We start from the raw sequence: 14626 nt of genomic DNA, 5'->3' as shown, positions 1-14626 counted from the left end.
TAATGAAATAGCCATTATTAAAGTTGTTCGACGGCAGGATTCGAACACAGGACCTCCAGCACAGATGCCCGATATTAAAACCATTACGCCACGGACGCACGCACAAGTAGAACCACTGCAATTAGCAGCGATTATACATGCTTGCAGAGTCTTAATTATTACCTTCTGCATTAAAAAAATGTATAAATTGCTTTGAAATTTAGTCCAAGATGTAACGTAATGAACGAGGCAACAAGAACGCCTGAAGCCCCAAGCATCACTCTACCCATCATTCGAATGATGGCTGAACATTCGAAGCGCCAGGGTATCCCGCTAGTAATTATAGGAAAATCTATGGCCGCTGCCAGGCACGCTGGCAACGCGGGGCTATATTCGCGCCTTTACGCTCCACTCCACTCACACTTCACGCTCACCAGTGGCTGTATGAACAGCGTTTATTTCGCTTACTTGACAGGCGAATCTCCCAGGGATGCCAGCGACGCACTCTCAGCTTGGCTGTAAAACCGCAAAACCAGAGAAACAAAGTACGCCCACCCTCACGCTCCGCTCAATCGGCTTCGCAGCCGAACGTGGCCAGCGTTCTACGTTCCGCGGCTGGTATGAGCGTCTTGGGCACGCGCATTAGCGTCCCGATAGCATTCAGCTGAGCGTATATGTGTGCTTTTAGGATATACCGGTCTGAGCGGCGCGGACCGTAAACGTTCTGCTGAGACTACGAAAGTTAGAGATGCACAGGAGGAACAGTTGCCTGCTATGCACGCCAGGTGAACCCCATGTGTTACCATATTATACCTCCTCTTTATCATCCCATATCCCAATGAATCACAAAAGGCACTGTGCAGTGTTCATAGCATAGATGCCTTGCGTACTCCTGCTCTTTCTCTGCCTCGCTCTTCACTTTTTTTCTCCTATCACAGGAGTCTCAAAGAATATTCACCATACTTCCAATCTATGGCCGGAAAATAGAAGAGGACTTCCAAGTGGGTGAGCACGTTTGCAAGAAAACAGGGGCGATGCGCTTTTCGTGGAGCTCGAGCAAATTTCCCACGACTATTGTTCAACGACTGGACACATCGCGAGGCGGCACAACGCACCCGTGCCGTTATTAACCATGGAGAACGGGCCATTCGCTCCTTGCGCTGTTGCTTTAGTGTGTGTGTGTGTCTTTATTTCTTTCTTTTTTTGTATTTGTATTTACCGTGTCCAGAGTTCTGAACTGAATTCCGATGGTCAAAATAGAACGAATATTATCGAAACACTGTTATCATCACTTCCATAGACGCATGTCTAGGACTGAGAGCTGCGGCGTGGGTTAAGGTCAATGGCTAACTAACATGTGGTCGCTAACAGATAACAGGTGACAACACATGCATGTCATCCTTCCGTTGCTGACATTGCACAATTGTCCTAAAGACAGAATCTACAGACATGTCTTAAATGCAGTGTACTACGGTTGATTTACGCGCTGCATGATTTCTTGTGCTCATCAAAGTTTGCGCGAATGAAATGTACTAGTTAGCTCGATTCCTGCTGTCACCGACTACCCTTACGCGACGTTTTCTACTTATTTGGTCAGTGCGGGCAAATACGAGTTAAGGTAGATGACGTGCATTCAGCTGAAGATGTGCTATCGGCACCCTGACAGGTGGTGGGCGTACAAGATTGCCAGTTATTAGGTAGCTTTAAAATAGTCAGTATAACGGCTCTGCTTGGGTAGACCAAAAACACCTACCTGGCCACCACTGGACACATGTGCAACGCTAGCAGCATTTAGTATTTCTTTCTGCGTCTGACATAAATTACCAAACAGTCAAAAATAGAGTACCGACTCTAAGGTGTGATGATGATGATGATGATGATGATGATGATGATGATGATGATGATGATGATGATGATGATGATGATGATGATGATGATGATGATGATGATGATGATGAGAAACTTTTCTTCATTAATTTGTCCATGACATAAACACTTGTACGCCAAAGCCAACGTAGGCGTTGTATGCCATGGGCAGAATATGGCGACCCCGAAGCAGAACTGCGCTTATTGTCCTGCAGTTTTGCAGGTAGCTCCTCCAATGCTCCTTACGTTATCAACTAATTGTTGTTACAGGCTCTTGCTACCTCTCGACTCACCGACAACGCGAAAAGTGAGCTATGAAATGTTTGTTTAATAGCTCTATTTAAACCTTTCATAGGGTCCATTCAGTGATGCAAGTCTACTATTAACATAGCTGCGTAGCGCAAATACTTTGGTTCTTCTGACTCAGTTTACAGCTCGTTTTGTTTGCTTGACTCAGCATCATCTTCATAGTCATCATTATTGTTATTACTGTTAGCATCAATAATTATACCATTAAAGGCTCATGTGAGGCATCAGCTTAAATGGGAACAAACAATAAAAAAAATTATCATAAAATGACAAGCGTGAGAACTCTACTGGTACGAAAGTAAAACGAAAAGGTTACAAAGCATTATACAGATTAGAATACAACAGGTTAGAATACAAAAAAACATATAGAGCACAATACAGGAAATCATGATTAATGCATATTACAACTTGTACAAAGTAATAACTAGTTTTTTTAATTTCTCGGGGTTCCTCTCGTTAACAATGTTATCCGAAAGTTTATTTCAACCATCAGTGGCAGAAGATAATAGATATTGATCAAAGGCCATTGTTGTTTTAGATACGCACTGAAAACTTTTTTCTCCACACGTAGTGCTGGAGAAAAAAAGGAATTACGCAGGCCGGTAAAATTGTCCCATACGCTATCAAACGAGCACACTCGAGCGATTATTCGACTGTGAGCGAGAAGGAGGAAGCTCCAGGGCTGATTTAGTGGCACTGACGCTTTGATATCAATCGTACTGTGGTGTGATGAAACGCAATGCGCAGTTTTAAACGACCTCGGCCGAGTTTATCAGGCATTGTTGATCTGGGTTCCATATTGCCGAGGCGTACTCAAGTTCTGTGCGAGTGAACGTTTGTAAGCAAAGTTTCGAAGAGATGGAAGACAGCGGGAGGGATTCAACGTCTTAACGATGCAGAGGGGTTCTTCAACGTACGCCCAAAGTGCGGCACACGAGTGTTCTTGCATTCTGCCCTTGTCAGAATGCTGTCACCGCGGTCGGGAATCAAACCCACGACCTCGTCTTCTGCGGTGGAGCGCCATAGCCACTGAGCGACCACGGAGGTTGTTTCGTAAGATTGCTCATTCGGCTAAGCATTTCATGACATGAACGTGTAACGACTTCAATATGCATTTCTAGGAAAATAGTGAGAAAGTGAACTCCCCACTACTTTCTTTTCCGTGGTTTAGCATCGACCAGCTAAATCTATGGATTAAACGGCAGAGATATCAAACACGACTATCAAACAAAAAAGGCAGACTTTTCCGTGCTGCAAAACAATCGTCAACTACTGCCAAGTGGTCCGCTTATGCTGTCGCAGCAAAGTCTACTCCGATGCTTTAAAATAAACTAAATTTAATTTCTATAACACTACGCTTCCATCGTTACTGAGAACGAATCCGAAACGCTTTTGGAACGTCGTGAAAAGCCGCGATAGTCAAGCTATAACTCTTACAAATTAATTAGGTGAGATAATCACAAGCCATCATTGCGCGTCTATACTTAACATCGCTTTCACCCATTCATTTTGCCCCACTCACTCTGGCAGCTGTCCATCATTCATTGCACCTAGCTTCTTTCCAATGGAACCAATTTTACTCGACTCATCTGGTATCCGCTCCATTATTATCAATCTAAAAAGATCCTCTTCGTGCGGTATTGATAGCATTACGTTCAAATTCTTGCTGGGTACTACCGAATATAGTTCGATTATATTAAACCTCATTTTTACAAAATAACTGAACCATAGCTCCTTACCCAAAGACTGGAAAAAAAGGCAAGGTGAATCCGCTTCATAAGTCCGGCGACACCCATAACCCATACAACTACAGACCTATTTCCTTGACATCAGTACAATATAAAATATTTGAACACATCATTTTATTCCATCTTGTCAACTTTTTCGAATTAAACAGGTTTTTTCATAACAGCCAACATGGGTTTCGTAAGTCTTTCTCACTTGACACGCAGTTATTAACATTTTGCAGCGTTCCTAGGCCCTTGACTAATGATAATGATGAAGATGAAGATGATGCTGAATCAAGCAAACAAAATGAGCTGCAAACGGAGTCAGAAGAACCAAAGTATTTGCGCTACGCAGCTATGTTAATAGTAGACACGCATCACCGCATGTACCCTATGAAAGGTTTAAATAGAGCGTCCCCTGTTCTTCAATTGTATTCGAGAGTTTCTATCTAACCGTACACAATATGTGAGCATTAATGATAATGACTCTCCCGAATTTCCGGTCGGTTCAGGGGTACCTCAAGGCTCTGTTTTAGCACCCCTACTTTTTAAAATTTATAGCAATGATCCTCCTAAACGAATCGCGAGTTCTATTTGTCTATTTGCTGACGACTCTGTTATATACGGCAAGATTGAAATCACTAACGATACTTTAACACTCCAGCATTATCTCAATAACACTACTGCATGGTGCACGCTTTGGTTAATGGAACTAAACACTTCTAAAGACAAAACAATAAGAATTTCCCGTAACCAGTCAGTTTGCCCCGCCTAAGTACTTAATAATTCTCCCCTTGACCCAGTAGTTTTTTACAAATATCTCGGTCTGCATATTACTACCAATCCTTCATGGAAAAGGCACATCGAATACATTACGTCGAAAGCAAACCGCATGCTTGGCTATGTCCGACGTAACTTTTCTTTAGCTCCACCGAAACTAAAATAACAATTCTACGTCACTTATGTGAGACCTAAACTCGAATACGCATGCTCGATATGGGACCCCTGTGCATGATACTTTAATAAACATACTTGAAAGCATGCAAATTCGATCCGGTTCGATTCACTCTTAACAATTCCCATCGTACTGCTAGCGTTACCAACATGAAACTTGCTCTTGACATTCCCCTTCTCTCTGTCCCGAAGAAAATTATCTCGTCTCCCCCTCTTTCACAAAATCTACTATCATAACCACGAGCTCAAGTCCCGGTACATTACACGAGCATCATATATCGCCGCACGTGGTGATCATCGCTTCAAAGTTCATGAACTTTCGCAGCGCACAGTCACCTACTCATACTCATTCTTGCCGAGAACATGTCTCGAGTGGAATCGCCTGCCTAGTTGCTATCACAGATACAGACTGTTTTCGCAGAGCACTAACAAACTAATTATAAACCTACATCAAAACTGCGTCACCAGCGCGTTGTCACTTATTGCTATCGTTTCTTTCGTTGCTTTTATTCCGTGTTTTCGTTTTTCTATTCCTGTTACTTGATCTTCAAGTGTTTCCCTTTGCTTTATGACTATTGTGCTCATTTGCCTGTAGTGGCGGTATTTTTATTGCGATATAACTATGTTGTTCACTTCTCCTTGTATTTATTTTATATGTACTGATATACTAAAGCCCCTCCCCTCTATAATGCTTCTTGTAAGCCTTGAGGGTATTAATAAATGAATAAATAAATATTGTTGCTATATTAGCCAGCGGAAGTTTAAGGGAAAGAAATCTTACTCTGGTATTCTTAGCTTCGGTTTTACAGTCAAAGGGGAAAATGTCGCGTTCTGCGAAATTACATTGCTACAAAGTCTGTCTGAAAGCTCTCACTGTATTGGTAATAAAGTGGGGAAAAAAGTGGCTTGTTTCCTCCTCCTAAAAAAGAAAGGGTAAGTAAACGTAAAGCAATGTTTAACGCTATAAAGTGATATTTCCCGTGTTATAGCGGCTCTGTACAATTCGCCAATCAAATTAACATTTCCACACGCAGCACATAGCGATAGGTGGAGGAACGTTCATTGCTAATTAGCTATCAGGTTTGTTTCTATATTGTCAAGGTGGCCCTCATATGATATAATTGTATAAGTGATTGACAAAATCAAGTGTCCAATACAGAACTAAGTCACTGAAGCGGTGACGGAAGCTCCGACGTTTCGCGATGGACAATTTTCCCAATGCTTGACGTGTTGAGTACTTACGCCTCCTCGTGGTGAGGGTCGAATGCTTCTGCTCAAGGTAGGCGTCGCGTATGCGTTTCCTACCGAGGGATGGCGCTGCCAGTTCATTTATAGGTAACTGTCGCACGCACGTCTACGCCCTGTTTCTGGGTGGTGTCAGCCTTTCAAAGGGCACTTGCCTCGCCCGCTAAATGCTGGGCTTTCGGCTAAATTGAGCAATTTTGGAGACTCAGATTGGTGGTCCGCCAAGAGTCCTCGCAGACCATGACCCTCATAAGCCACGGTACCCGCGAATGTTCGTACCTTGCAAGTAAACATATTTCTTGAATAATTTTTGCATACAGCCACCAAGAAATATAGCATACGTGAGTTTTACACAGGACCGTTTACCGTGCATGTTAAACCTATAATAGGCTATAATAGCCTATTACTAATCGGCTATAATAACATATAAAGGCTATAATAGGATATTCCTTATGACCGAACACTTAAAAAACACACACATATACTTTATGCACTAGTGCGAGAGCAAAAAACAGGGCTTAATGCACGTCACGTTCTTGAGGTGAGGGGGTGCTACCAAGTGTGTGCCGCCATGCAGCAGAACTTGTTGCTTTCAGTGTTTCGTGGGACATGGAAATGTGAAGAAATAAAGTTGATGTATTCACATAAAAGAAAAAGGCAATATATATGTCGAACACATGTGCAGGTTCTCTGTGCGCTTTGCAATATAACTATTCTAAAGAAATTTGATTAATCACGTGCTGTTATCGGAGTGTATCAGCGTCTAACAAAACAGGAAGCTTTGCGACACTCCTTCAAGTCAAACTGAGTATCAAATAGGTGGTCCACCAAATTTGTTAGCAAATATCGCAGAAAAATTTGGAGATATCACAACTTTAAAGTTAAACAGCGCTTGAGCGTGTGAGTATAAAGGCTCCATAATCTATTTCCACCCCTGATGCTCTCAGCTGGCCTATTAATGGAAATATTGAAATATTATTAAATATTCAAAAAAGTAACTGTGACAAATGGCATGTGCTAAACTTTCTACAGGGAAAGAATCAGGAGACTTAAGCACGCAATTTTTTTAGGACACTTGACAGGACGTCAGGGGACTTTCCCGTCGCACGATTTGGTGGATGCTCGCGGGAAGGTTTTTATTATACATACACACACACCAGCTGTCTATTTAACGTTAACAGAATTTGTTTAAACAATTCCTCTAGTCCACTCATTCAGCTGGTTTATACTCGAAGAGTCGGGCGTTATTGGACAAAAACCTAAAAAAGAATAATTTACGAATATGCAAAATTTCACTTATCAACTTTACAACTAAATGGTTTAAGATGCATAATGAGACTCCCATATTGAAGCCATTGATTTCTCAATGCGCTTCCACTTAGAAACAAATTTGAAATTAGCACCAGTTTTGAAATAAGCGCTGTCAAATTTTACGCAAAAAAATTCACTATGCCCCGACATTTTTGACAAAACACCTTTTTATGCATTTAACCTCAAAAATAACTTGAAGACCAATGTATTTTGTCGCCCAGTTGGGGAACGCGTATTGCGGATCTGGTGTCATCCTCAAACATGCCCAGGAATTTTGGACATTGCACCTTCGGCAATCTGTCCAGCTTCACGGCAATACAACTACGTAACTAAATGGGCAGCATTTTCAAAAAGTTCTATTTCAGCACATCAACCGAGTTTCAAAAAGTTTCAAAAAGCAACGTAGACCGGCTACGTCCTCCTAATAAGATGTGCATTTACGGCACTTAGTGCTCTGTTAGAGCACTGTTTTGGTCAGGAAGAAAACTTGCTATAACGCTGCACAATGTGTCGAACAAGTGCCGTAAACGCGGATGTTATTAGAGAGAAGTACCCTCTCGACGTTGCTAACGAAATCATGTTCGAACTAGGCTGATCGTCTGAGATATAATTTTGAGAATGCTGCCCATTGCGTTAGTTCGGGGTATTGCAGTGAAGTTCAACAGATTGCCGAAGGGGCAATGTCCAAAATTGCTTGGGCATGATTCGTTCCAAGTAGATATGCCTTGCTAACTCACCGGCTTCAATTCGAAACTTGCAACACGTACCTTAAAGTAATACAGTGTAAAAGGTAATTTGCAAAATTATGATAATTAGTCAATTTTGAATTTTGATTTCTCGTGCCAATAATGTCCGCCTCATAGCGTAGTCCAGCTCAAGAAGTAGGATTCTGCTAATACCAGAGGATTAAAAAAATCTAGCTTACACGATAAGCACAACAAAACATGCAGTGTTTACAAAAGCTAGTTCGAGCTATTAAAATAACGACTAACCTCAGGGCCATTTCATGGAACGCACCAGATATTGACCTCGACCATCTCCAACTTGTTTGACAAAAATCATGGCTATATTGATGCTTTGAGAAATGTGTTTGCAAAAAGCTTTCTTTGAAGAAAAAGAAAGCATGACATTTATTTGCTTTGTATCGACAGGAAAGTATGTTGTACCAAGGGGAAGCACATGCATCATTCTTGGCCAAATATTGCACAAGGACCCGACGTACTTTCCAGATCCGAACGTATTTGATCCGGATAGGTTTCTGCTGGAGAACTCCAAAGGCAGGCATCCGTACGCCTTTCTGCCTTTTTCCGCCGGTCCAAGAAACTGTGTTGGTAAGCATCGAATCATGTCACTCGGCAAAATACGCAGCAAAAGACGGTGCCGCATGTGTTTTGAAACAGAAAGAAAAACAAAATGTGGTAGAAGGGCTGTTTATTTTTAAGGGTTTATTTATAGGCTCACAAATGTCGGCGGTGGTGGTGGTGGTGTCACGCTCAAAAGTGGACCAATCCTGATGATAGTGCAGAAAGGGTCTAAGCTCAATGGCACATACGAGGGACAAAAAAGAAAAAAAGAAAGAAATAAAGGAGGTAAGACAGAAAGAAATAGAGAAAATAGAAAGGAATCACGTGCGGCGCCCACGCGCATTGCATATGCTACACGTGTGATCACGTGACACACGCGTGACCAATCAGGTTCGTTTGGTGTGTCGCGACGCCCTAGGGACATGGAAGGAAAGCGAGTTCAGCGAACAGATGGGAAGGCCACGCGTGGTGCGCTCTGCAAAGGGGCAAGCTGTGTTTAATGAACGCCGGCGTTAACTCACTCGGGATAGGGCTCGTCATCGACGTGCCCATTCTAGTGGAAGGGCTTCCCTAGCCGAGGCTCGCCGTCAGCGACGAGCAGAGAATCCCGAGGTGAGGGCTTCCGAAGCCGAGACCCGCCGTCAGCGACGATCAGGGAATCCCGAGGCGACGGCTTCCGAACGTTACCCTGACGAAGGTCAGATACACACACGACAAGCTTCGCTGACCCCCATTTTCTCGACAGGGGAAGGGCTGGTGATTTGTTTATTTCTTAATAATTTATGTATTTATTTATTTTGCTGCAGAGTAAAACAATTGTTAAGCCGAGTTACTCTACATTTCACTATCTCCACCGCAACCATGTTATAACACGACAGATCTATTATTTACTCGAGCCTTTGCACGTTCTATTTTGTGCGTTTGCGTGTGTGATGGTAAATCATAGTAAATCGTCGTTTGCTGAATGGTAAAGCTCACAAAAAATGGCCAGCTACACGTAAAACTCAGGATATAAGTAAGTGTGTTGAAATACAGAAGCGTACGAAGGAGTATCACCGGCTGTATCAAAAGGCAGCTGACATTAGCGAAACGTGGTTGCGAAACTTAATGTATCAGCGCACAGAGCACCAAATTGTCGGCGTGCGTGAAAGGGGGAATAAAAGAAAACGCCTAAAAATTTGGCTTTCAGTTTAAGCTGTGCCTACTGCTTTTTACAAGATACAGTTCCATGATGTGTTAAGTACGCTACACTGCCAGTTCTGAATGTCCATCTGTCCACACACTGCATGCTGTTGAGGAGAGAAGACTTGCACAACGATATCGTGGTGTCAAGTTCTTCGTATTCCAAATCATTCCGTCTTCTTTTTATTTTCCACAGGCCAGAAGTTTGCCATGACAGAAGAGAAAGTCGTAGTGGCCACAGTGCTCAGACACTTCCGCATTACCTCGCTCGACCACCGGGACCAGCTCATACTTGCCCCACAGCCAATTCTTCACCCACGATCGGTGTTCGGAGGCATCAGGGTCAAGTTCACACCGAGGCGAACACTCCAACTTCACAACTCTTGAATTGCCGACTGTAGGGGACGGCAATAAAATATTTGCAAACATGCGATACTTCCATTGAGGGAACACTTTCATTCCACTGCCAAGCTCATTTCCAGAGAACTCATAACAAGGCGCAATGATGTTTATAGGCTCAAGGTAGGTCTAAAGAGGAATACTAAGTTATTCTACATTCACAAATTACACTTCTCTAACATCAAAAATGTCAATTTTGCCAGGTGTTGAGAGTTGATATGCCACACACACACACAATATATATATATATATATATATATATATTGCAAAGAGGTTTATTAGCAACGGATGCAGGCGAACGGGTAGCAGTCACAAGCGTTCGGCCAAGGACAGCAACCACGCGTTCATGCCGGTGGCGATGCTGCTGAGGCACAGGTTACTCTTCTTCATTACAATCGCCCTCCGCCGAAAAAGGCGCCATCCTGGCGGCTTAAGGCGAAGACACTACTAGTGGGTCGTAGTACGGCTTAATGCGACAGACGTGGACAAGTTCGCGGCCGCGATTGCGCAGGTCTGTCGGTGGCTTGAGGGGCTCCACGAGGTAATTGACGGATGACGTTTGCTCCAGAACGCGGTAGGGGCCGAGGTATTTCGCGACAAGTTTTTCAGAGTGGCCGGGTGTGGTAGCGGGTACCCGAAGCCAGACCAGAGAGCCAGGGGAAAATGTAGGTGCAGAACGGTCGGCTGGTTGACGGGATTGCTGCTGCCACTGGTCCTCGGTGGAAAAAGAGCGGGCAAGCTGGCAGCATTCCTCAGCATGTCGAGCAGCTTCAGACAGCGGAGTACTTTCGGACGCATCAGGTTTATATGAAAGAATTGTATCGAACGTATTAGATGGTTCTCGGCCATATAGGAGGAAGTACGGGGAAAATCCAGCAGTTGCTTGGGCCGCAGTATTGTACGCATACGTGACGAAAGGGAGAACTTGGTCCCAATTTGAATGATCAGAGGCGACGTACATTGATAGCATATCACCAAGAGTACAGTTGAAGCGTTCTGTCATGCCGTTAGTTTGCGGATGGTACGCTGTACTTGTGCGGTGAATGATTCGGCATTCGTCGAGTAGTGCCTTCAAAGCATCGGCAAGAAAGGCTCGGCCTCTATCGCTCAGAAGTTCGCGAGGGGCACCGTGGCGCAGAACGAAATGGTGTAACAGAAACGATGCAACGTCGTGGGCGGTGTCAGTCGGCAGAGCGGCGGTTTCAGCATAACGGGTCAAGTGATCCACGGCAACAATAATCCAGCGGTTCCCTGCTGGAGTGGATGGTAGCGGTCCGTATATGTCAATACCAACACGATCAAAGGGACGACTAGGGCACGGAAGGGGTTGGGACGGGTAGACTTGTCCGGGAGGTAATTTTCGGCGTTGGCACTGAGTACAGGAGCGAACGAACTTTCGCACGTAGTTATACATGCCGCGCCAATAAAATCGGAGGCGTAGTCGAGCGTAGGTCTTGAAGAGGCCGGCATGCGCGCACTGTGAGTCGGCGTGGAAAGCGTCGCAGATAAGGTGACGGAGATGTCGGGGTATCACAAGAAGCCACTTGCGTACGCCAGAAAGATAATTACGACGATAAAGAAGGCCATCGCGAATGCAGACGTGGGTAGCCTGGCGGCGAAGAGCGCGAGATGGTGAAGAGGTGCAGTGACTGGCGTGGGATCACGTGCTGAAGGAATGGCTTGCGAAACTTGCTCCTGGATGAAGTCGCGGATCGTAGGTGCCAAAGCGGGTGGTGGTTCCGGGACGCAAGACATCAAAGATAGCTGGCGAGCAACCTCTGCGCGAACGAATTACTGAATCTTCAGAAACAGGGCAGCATGGTCGTCGCTGACACCAAGGCTGGACACAGAGTCGGCGGGCGCAGGGGGACGTCTGGTGTGAAGCCGTTGCCTGCGCAACTCGTCGGAACTCTGACACAATTCGATCACTTCAACGACAGTGCGAGGACTCTTCGATAATAACATTTGGAATGCGTCGTCCTCAATACCCTTCATGATATGTTTGATCTTCTCCTTCTCCGACATCGACGCGTTCACCCGTTTGCAAAGGTCAAGAATGTCCTCAATGTAGCGCGTGAAATTCTCTCCGCTCTCCTGGGATCGTGTGCGCAAACGGTGTTCTGCACGGAGCTTTCGTACTGCTGGCCGACCGAAAACTTGGGTAAACATGGTCTTGAAGACCAACCACGTAGTGAGGTCGCCTTCATGGTTGAGAAACCATAGTTTCGCAACGCCCGAGAGATAGAATGCTACGGTTCTCAACTTGGTAGCATCGTCCCAATGGTTATTGGCACTCACTCGCTCGTATGAGGAGATCCAATCTTCAACGTCTTTTTCATCTGTGTCGGAGAAGATAGGGGGATCTCGCAGACGCAAGGCGCTGGCACAAACCAGGGTGGGGCGGCGCCGGTGGAGGGGTTGGAGGAGTGCCGCTTGCGTCCTCGGGCATGATGGGGGGTAGAGGGCGACTCCGAAGTTCCAGGGTGGTCGAAACCCAGCAGACTCCACCACTTGCTAAGAGGTTTATTAGCAACGGATGCAGGCGAACGGGTAGCAGTCACAAGCGTTCGGCCAAGGACAGCAACCACGAGCTCATGCCGGTGGCGATGCTGCTGAGGCACAGGTTACTCTTCTTCATTACAATATATATATATATATATATATATATATATATAATGTGGGCATTTATTGTGCAGTTCTTCATCATCTGTACATTATCATCACCGTGCGTGGGCCTCTCTTCTTCATCGCGCGTGCGGGCGCATCATCAGCGTGGGCTGTGCCGAAGGCTGTTCATGCCGGTTGTGGTCGCCGCCCTTCTTCGCCGTGTCGTCTCTGGGCTCAATAAAGGTCCGCCCTTACTGTGACGTCACAATATATATATATATATATATATGGGCACTTATTGTGCAGTTATTCATCATCTGTACATTATCATCATCATGCGTGTGCCCCTCTTCTTCATCGCACGTGCGGGCACATCGTCAGCGTGGGCTCTGCCGAAGGCTGTTCATGCCGGTTGTGGTCGCCGCCCTTCTTCGCCGTGTCGTCTCTCGGGCGCAATATAGGTCCGCCCTTACTGTGACGTCACAATATATATATATATATATATATATATATATATAGTAGTAACTGGATTTTTCAATGGGCCAAGCGTATTTAGGAAAATCAGAAGCACAACTTCGCGGTTAGCTTAGGTTTATTATTTACCCAACAGTTTCGGTCGGTGGACCGACCTTTTTCAAGGTCCACCGACCGACACTGTTGGGTAAATAATAAACCTAAGATAACCGCGAAGTTGTGCTTCTGATTTTCTTATATATATATATATATATATATATATATATATATGTGCATTGCGAAAGACGGGTGGCAGCGCCGTCTTAAGTTCCCGCACAAGCTGGGCCCAAATCAAAGGTTTGGACAGTGTGTGCTCGGTGATTTTGTCAGTAAAAGATGGCTTGCTTACCTTACACTCTAAAGGAACCGAAGAGTGAATAGCGCGTTATAAGAACTTTCACAGCGTCGACAGTGCTCGTAAAATCAGCGACGTAAGCCTGACGTACCAGCGCTGCAGTTTGCGCGTTAAATTCAAAAAGGGAACTTCGGCATTTTTATATATATATATAAACAATCCATTTTCTCGCCAAATAAGTGACGACAGCATCTTGAAGGAATACCCACGATTGTAATGCAATTTTTATTGGTGTTGTTCTTTAGGCCACCTAAAATGTCACGCCGACATTGATGTGACATTTGCGATTAAGGCATCTCAGCGTGAACATGTAGCAGGGAGGTGGCGCTATAAAAAAAATATAAAGGAAGTAAGAAGCACTGAAGTACGCACCGTCATCGTCATCATTATTTCTTTCCCTCCTTCTTCACTGCCCGCATAATCAAGTCAAAAGCATTCATGCATGCATGTAAGCAAACAAGCAAGCAAAGAAAAGCCTGCTGTTCTTGTCCTGCTTTGGTCTTTCACTGTGATCAGTACGCCTGTGAATAACAATGGTCCTAAGTGGGCGACGATGATGAAGAGCATGGAGGATGACACAAACGGCAGGATGAAAACAATCTGGAGAACATAAGCTTTTCCCACCAGTGGACTTAATTAAGCCGAGAATGATGATAGTAGATAGAACAAATTATTCGTCATAGTCGGTGCCAGTCCAAGTGCACGGTATGTGACTCGCCGCTTGATATGCATCCCTCGTTGAACAAATCAAGTGCCCAAGTGGGCGGAGCGAGTGTCGCGAGCGACGCGCGCGACGCACGCCAGTTTGTTTTTTTCCACGCAAACAAAGCTTCAGTTTAATGTAATGAATTTATTTGCTTGGTGCAAAGTGCTCC

The 14626-nt window shown here is 44.7% G+C and overlaps 1 protein-coding gene across 1 annotated transcript in view; it reads left to right on the top strand.

Moving 5' to 3' along the window:
* LOC119436679 (cytochrome P450 4c3) overlaps nucleotides 1-10264 on the top strand; it is a 51289-nt gene extending 41025 nt beyond the window's left edge. Inside the window, exons 8-10 of the mRNA XM_037703641.2 lie at nucleotides 918-984; nucleotides 8543-8722; nucleotides 10074-10264. Of these exons, the coding sequence (XP_037559569.1) occupies nucleotides 918-984; nucleotides 8543-8722; nucleotides 10074-10264 (438 nt within the window). The remainder of the gene's footprint in view (nucleotides 1-917; nucleotides 985-8542; nucleotides 8723-10073) is intronic.
* The last annotated feature ends 4362 nt before the right edge of the window (nucleotides 10265-14626 follow it).

Source organism: Dermacentor silvarum, chromosome 1 (assembly GCF_013339745.2).
Source record: "Dermacentor silvarum isolate Dsil-2018 chromosome 1, BIME_Dsil_1.4, whole genome shotgun sequence".
In the NCBI taxonomy this organism is placed as follows: domain Eukaryota; kingdom Metazoa; phylum Arthropoda; class Arachnida; order Ixodida; family Ixodidae; genus Dermacentor; species Dermacentor silvarum.
The sequence above is the reverse complement of the archived record's forward strand: the minus strand, read 5'-3'. Positions and strand labels throughout refer to the sequence as shown.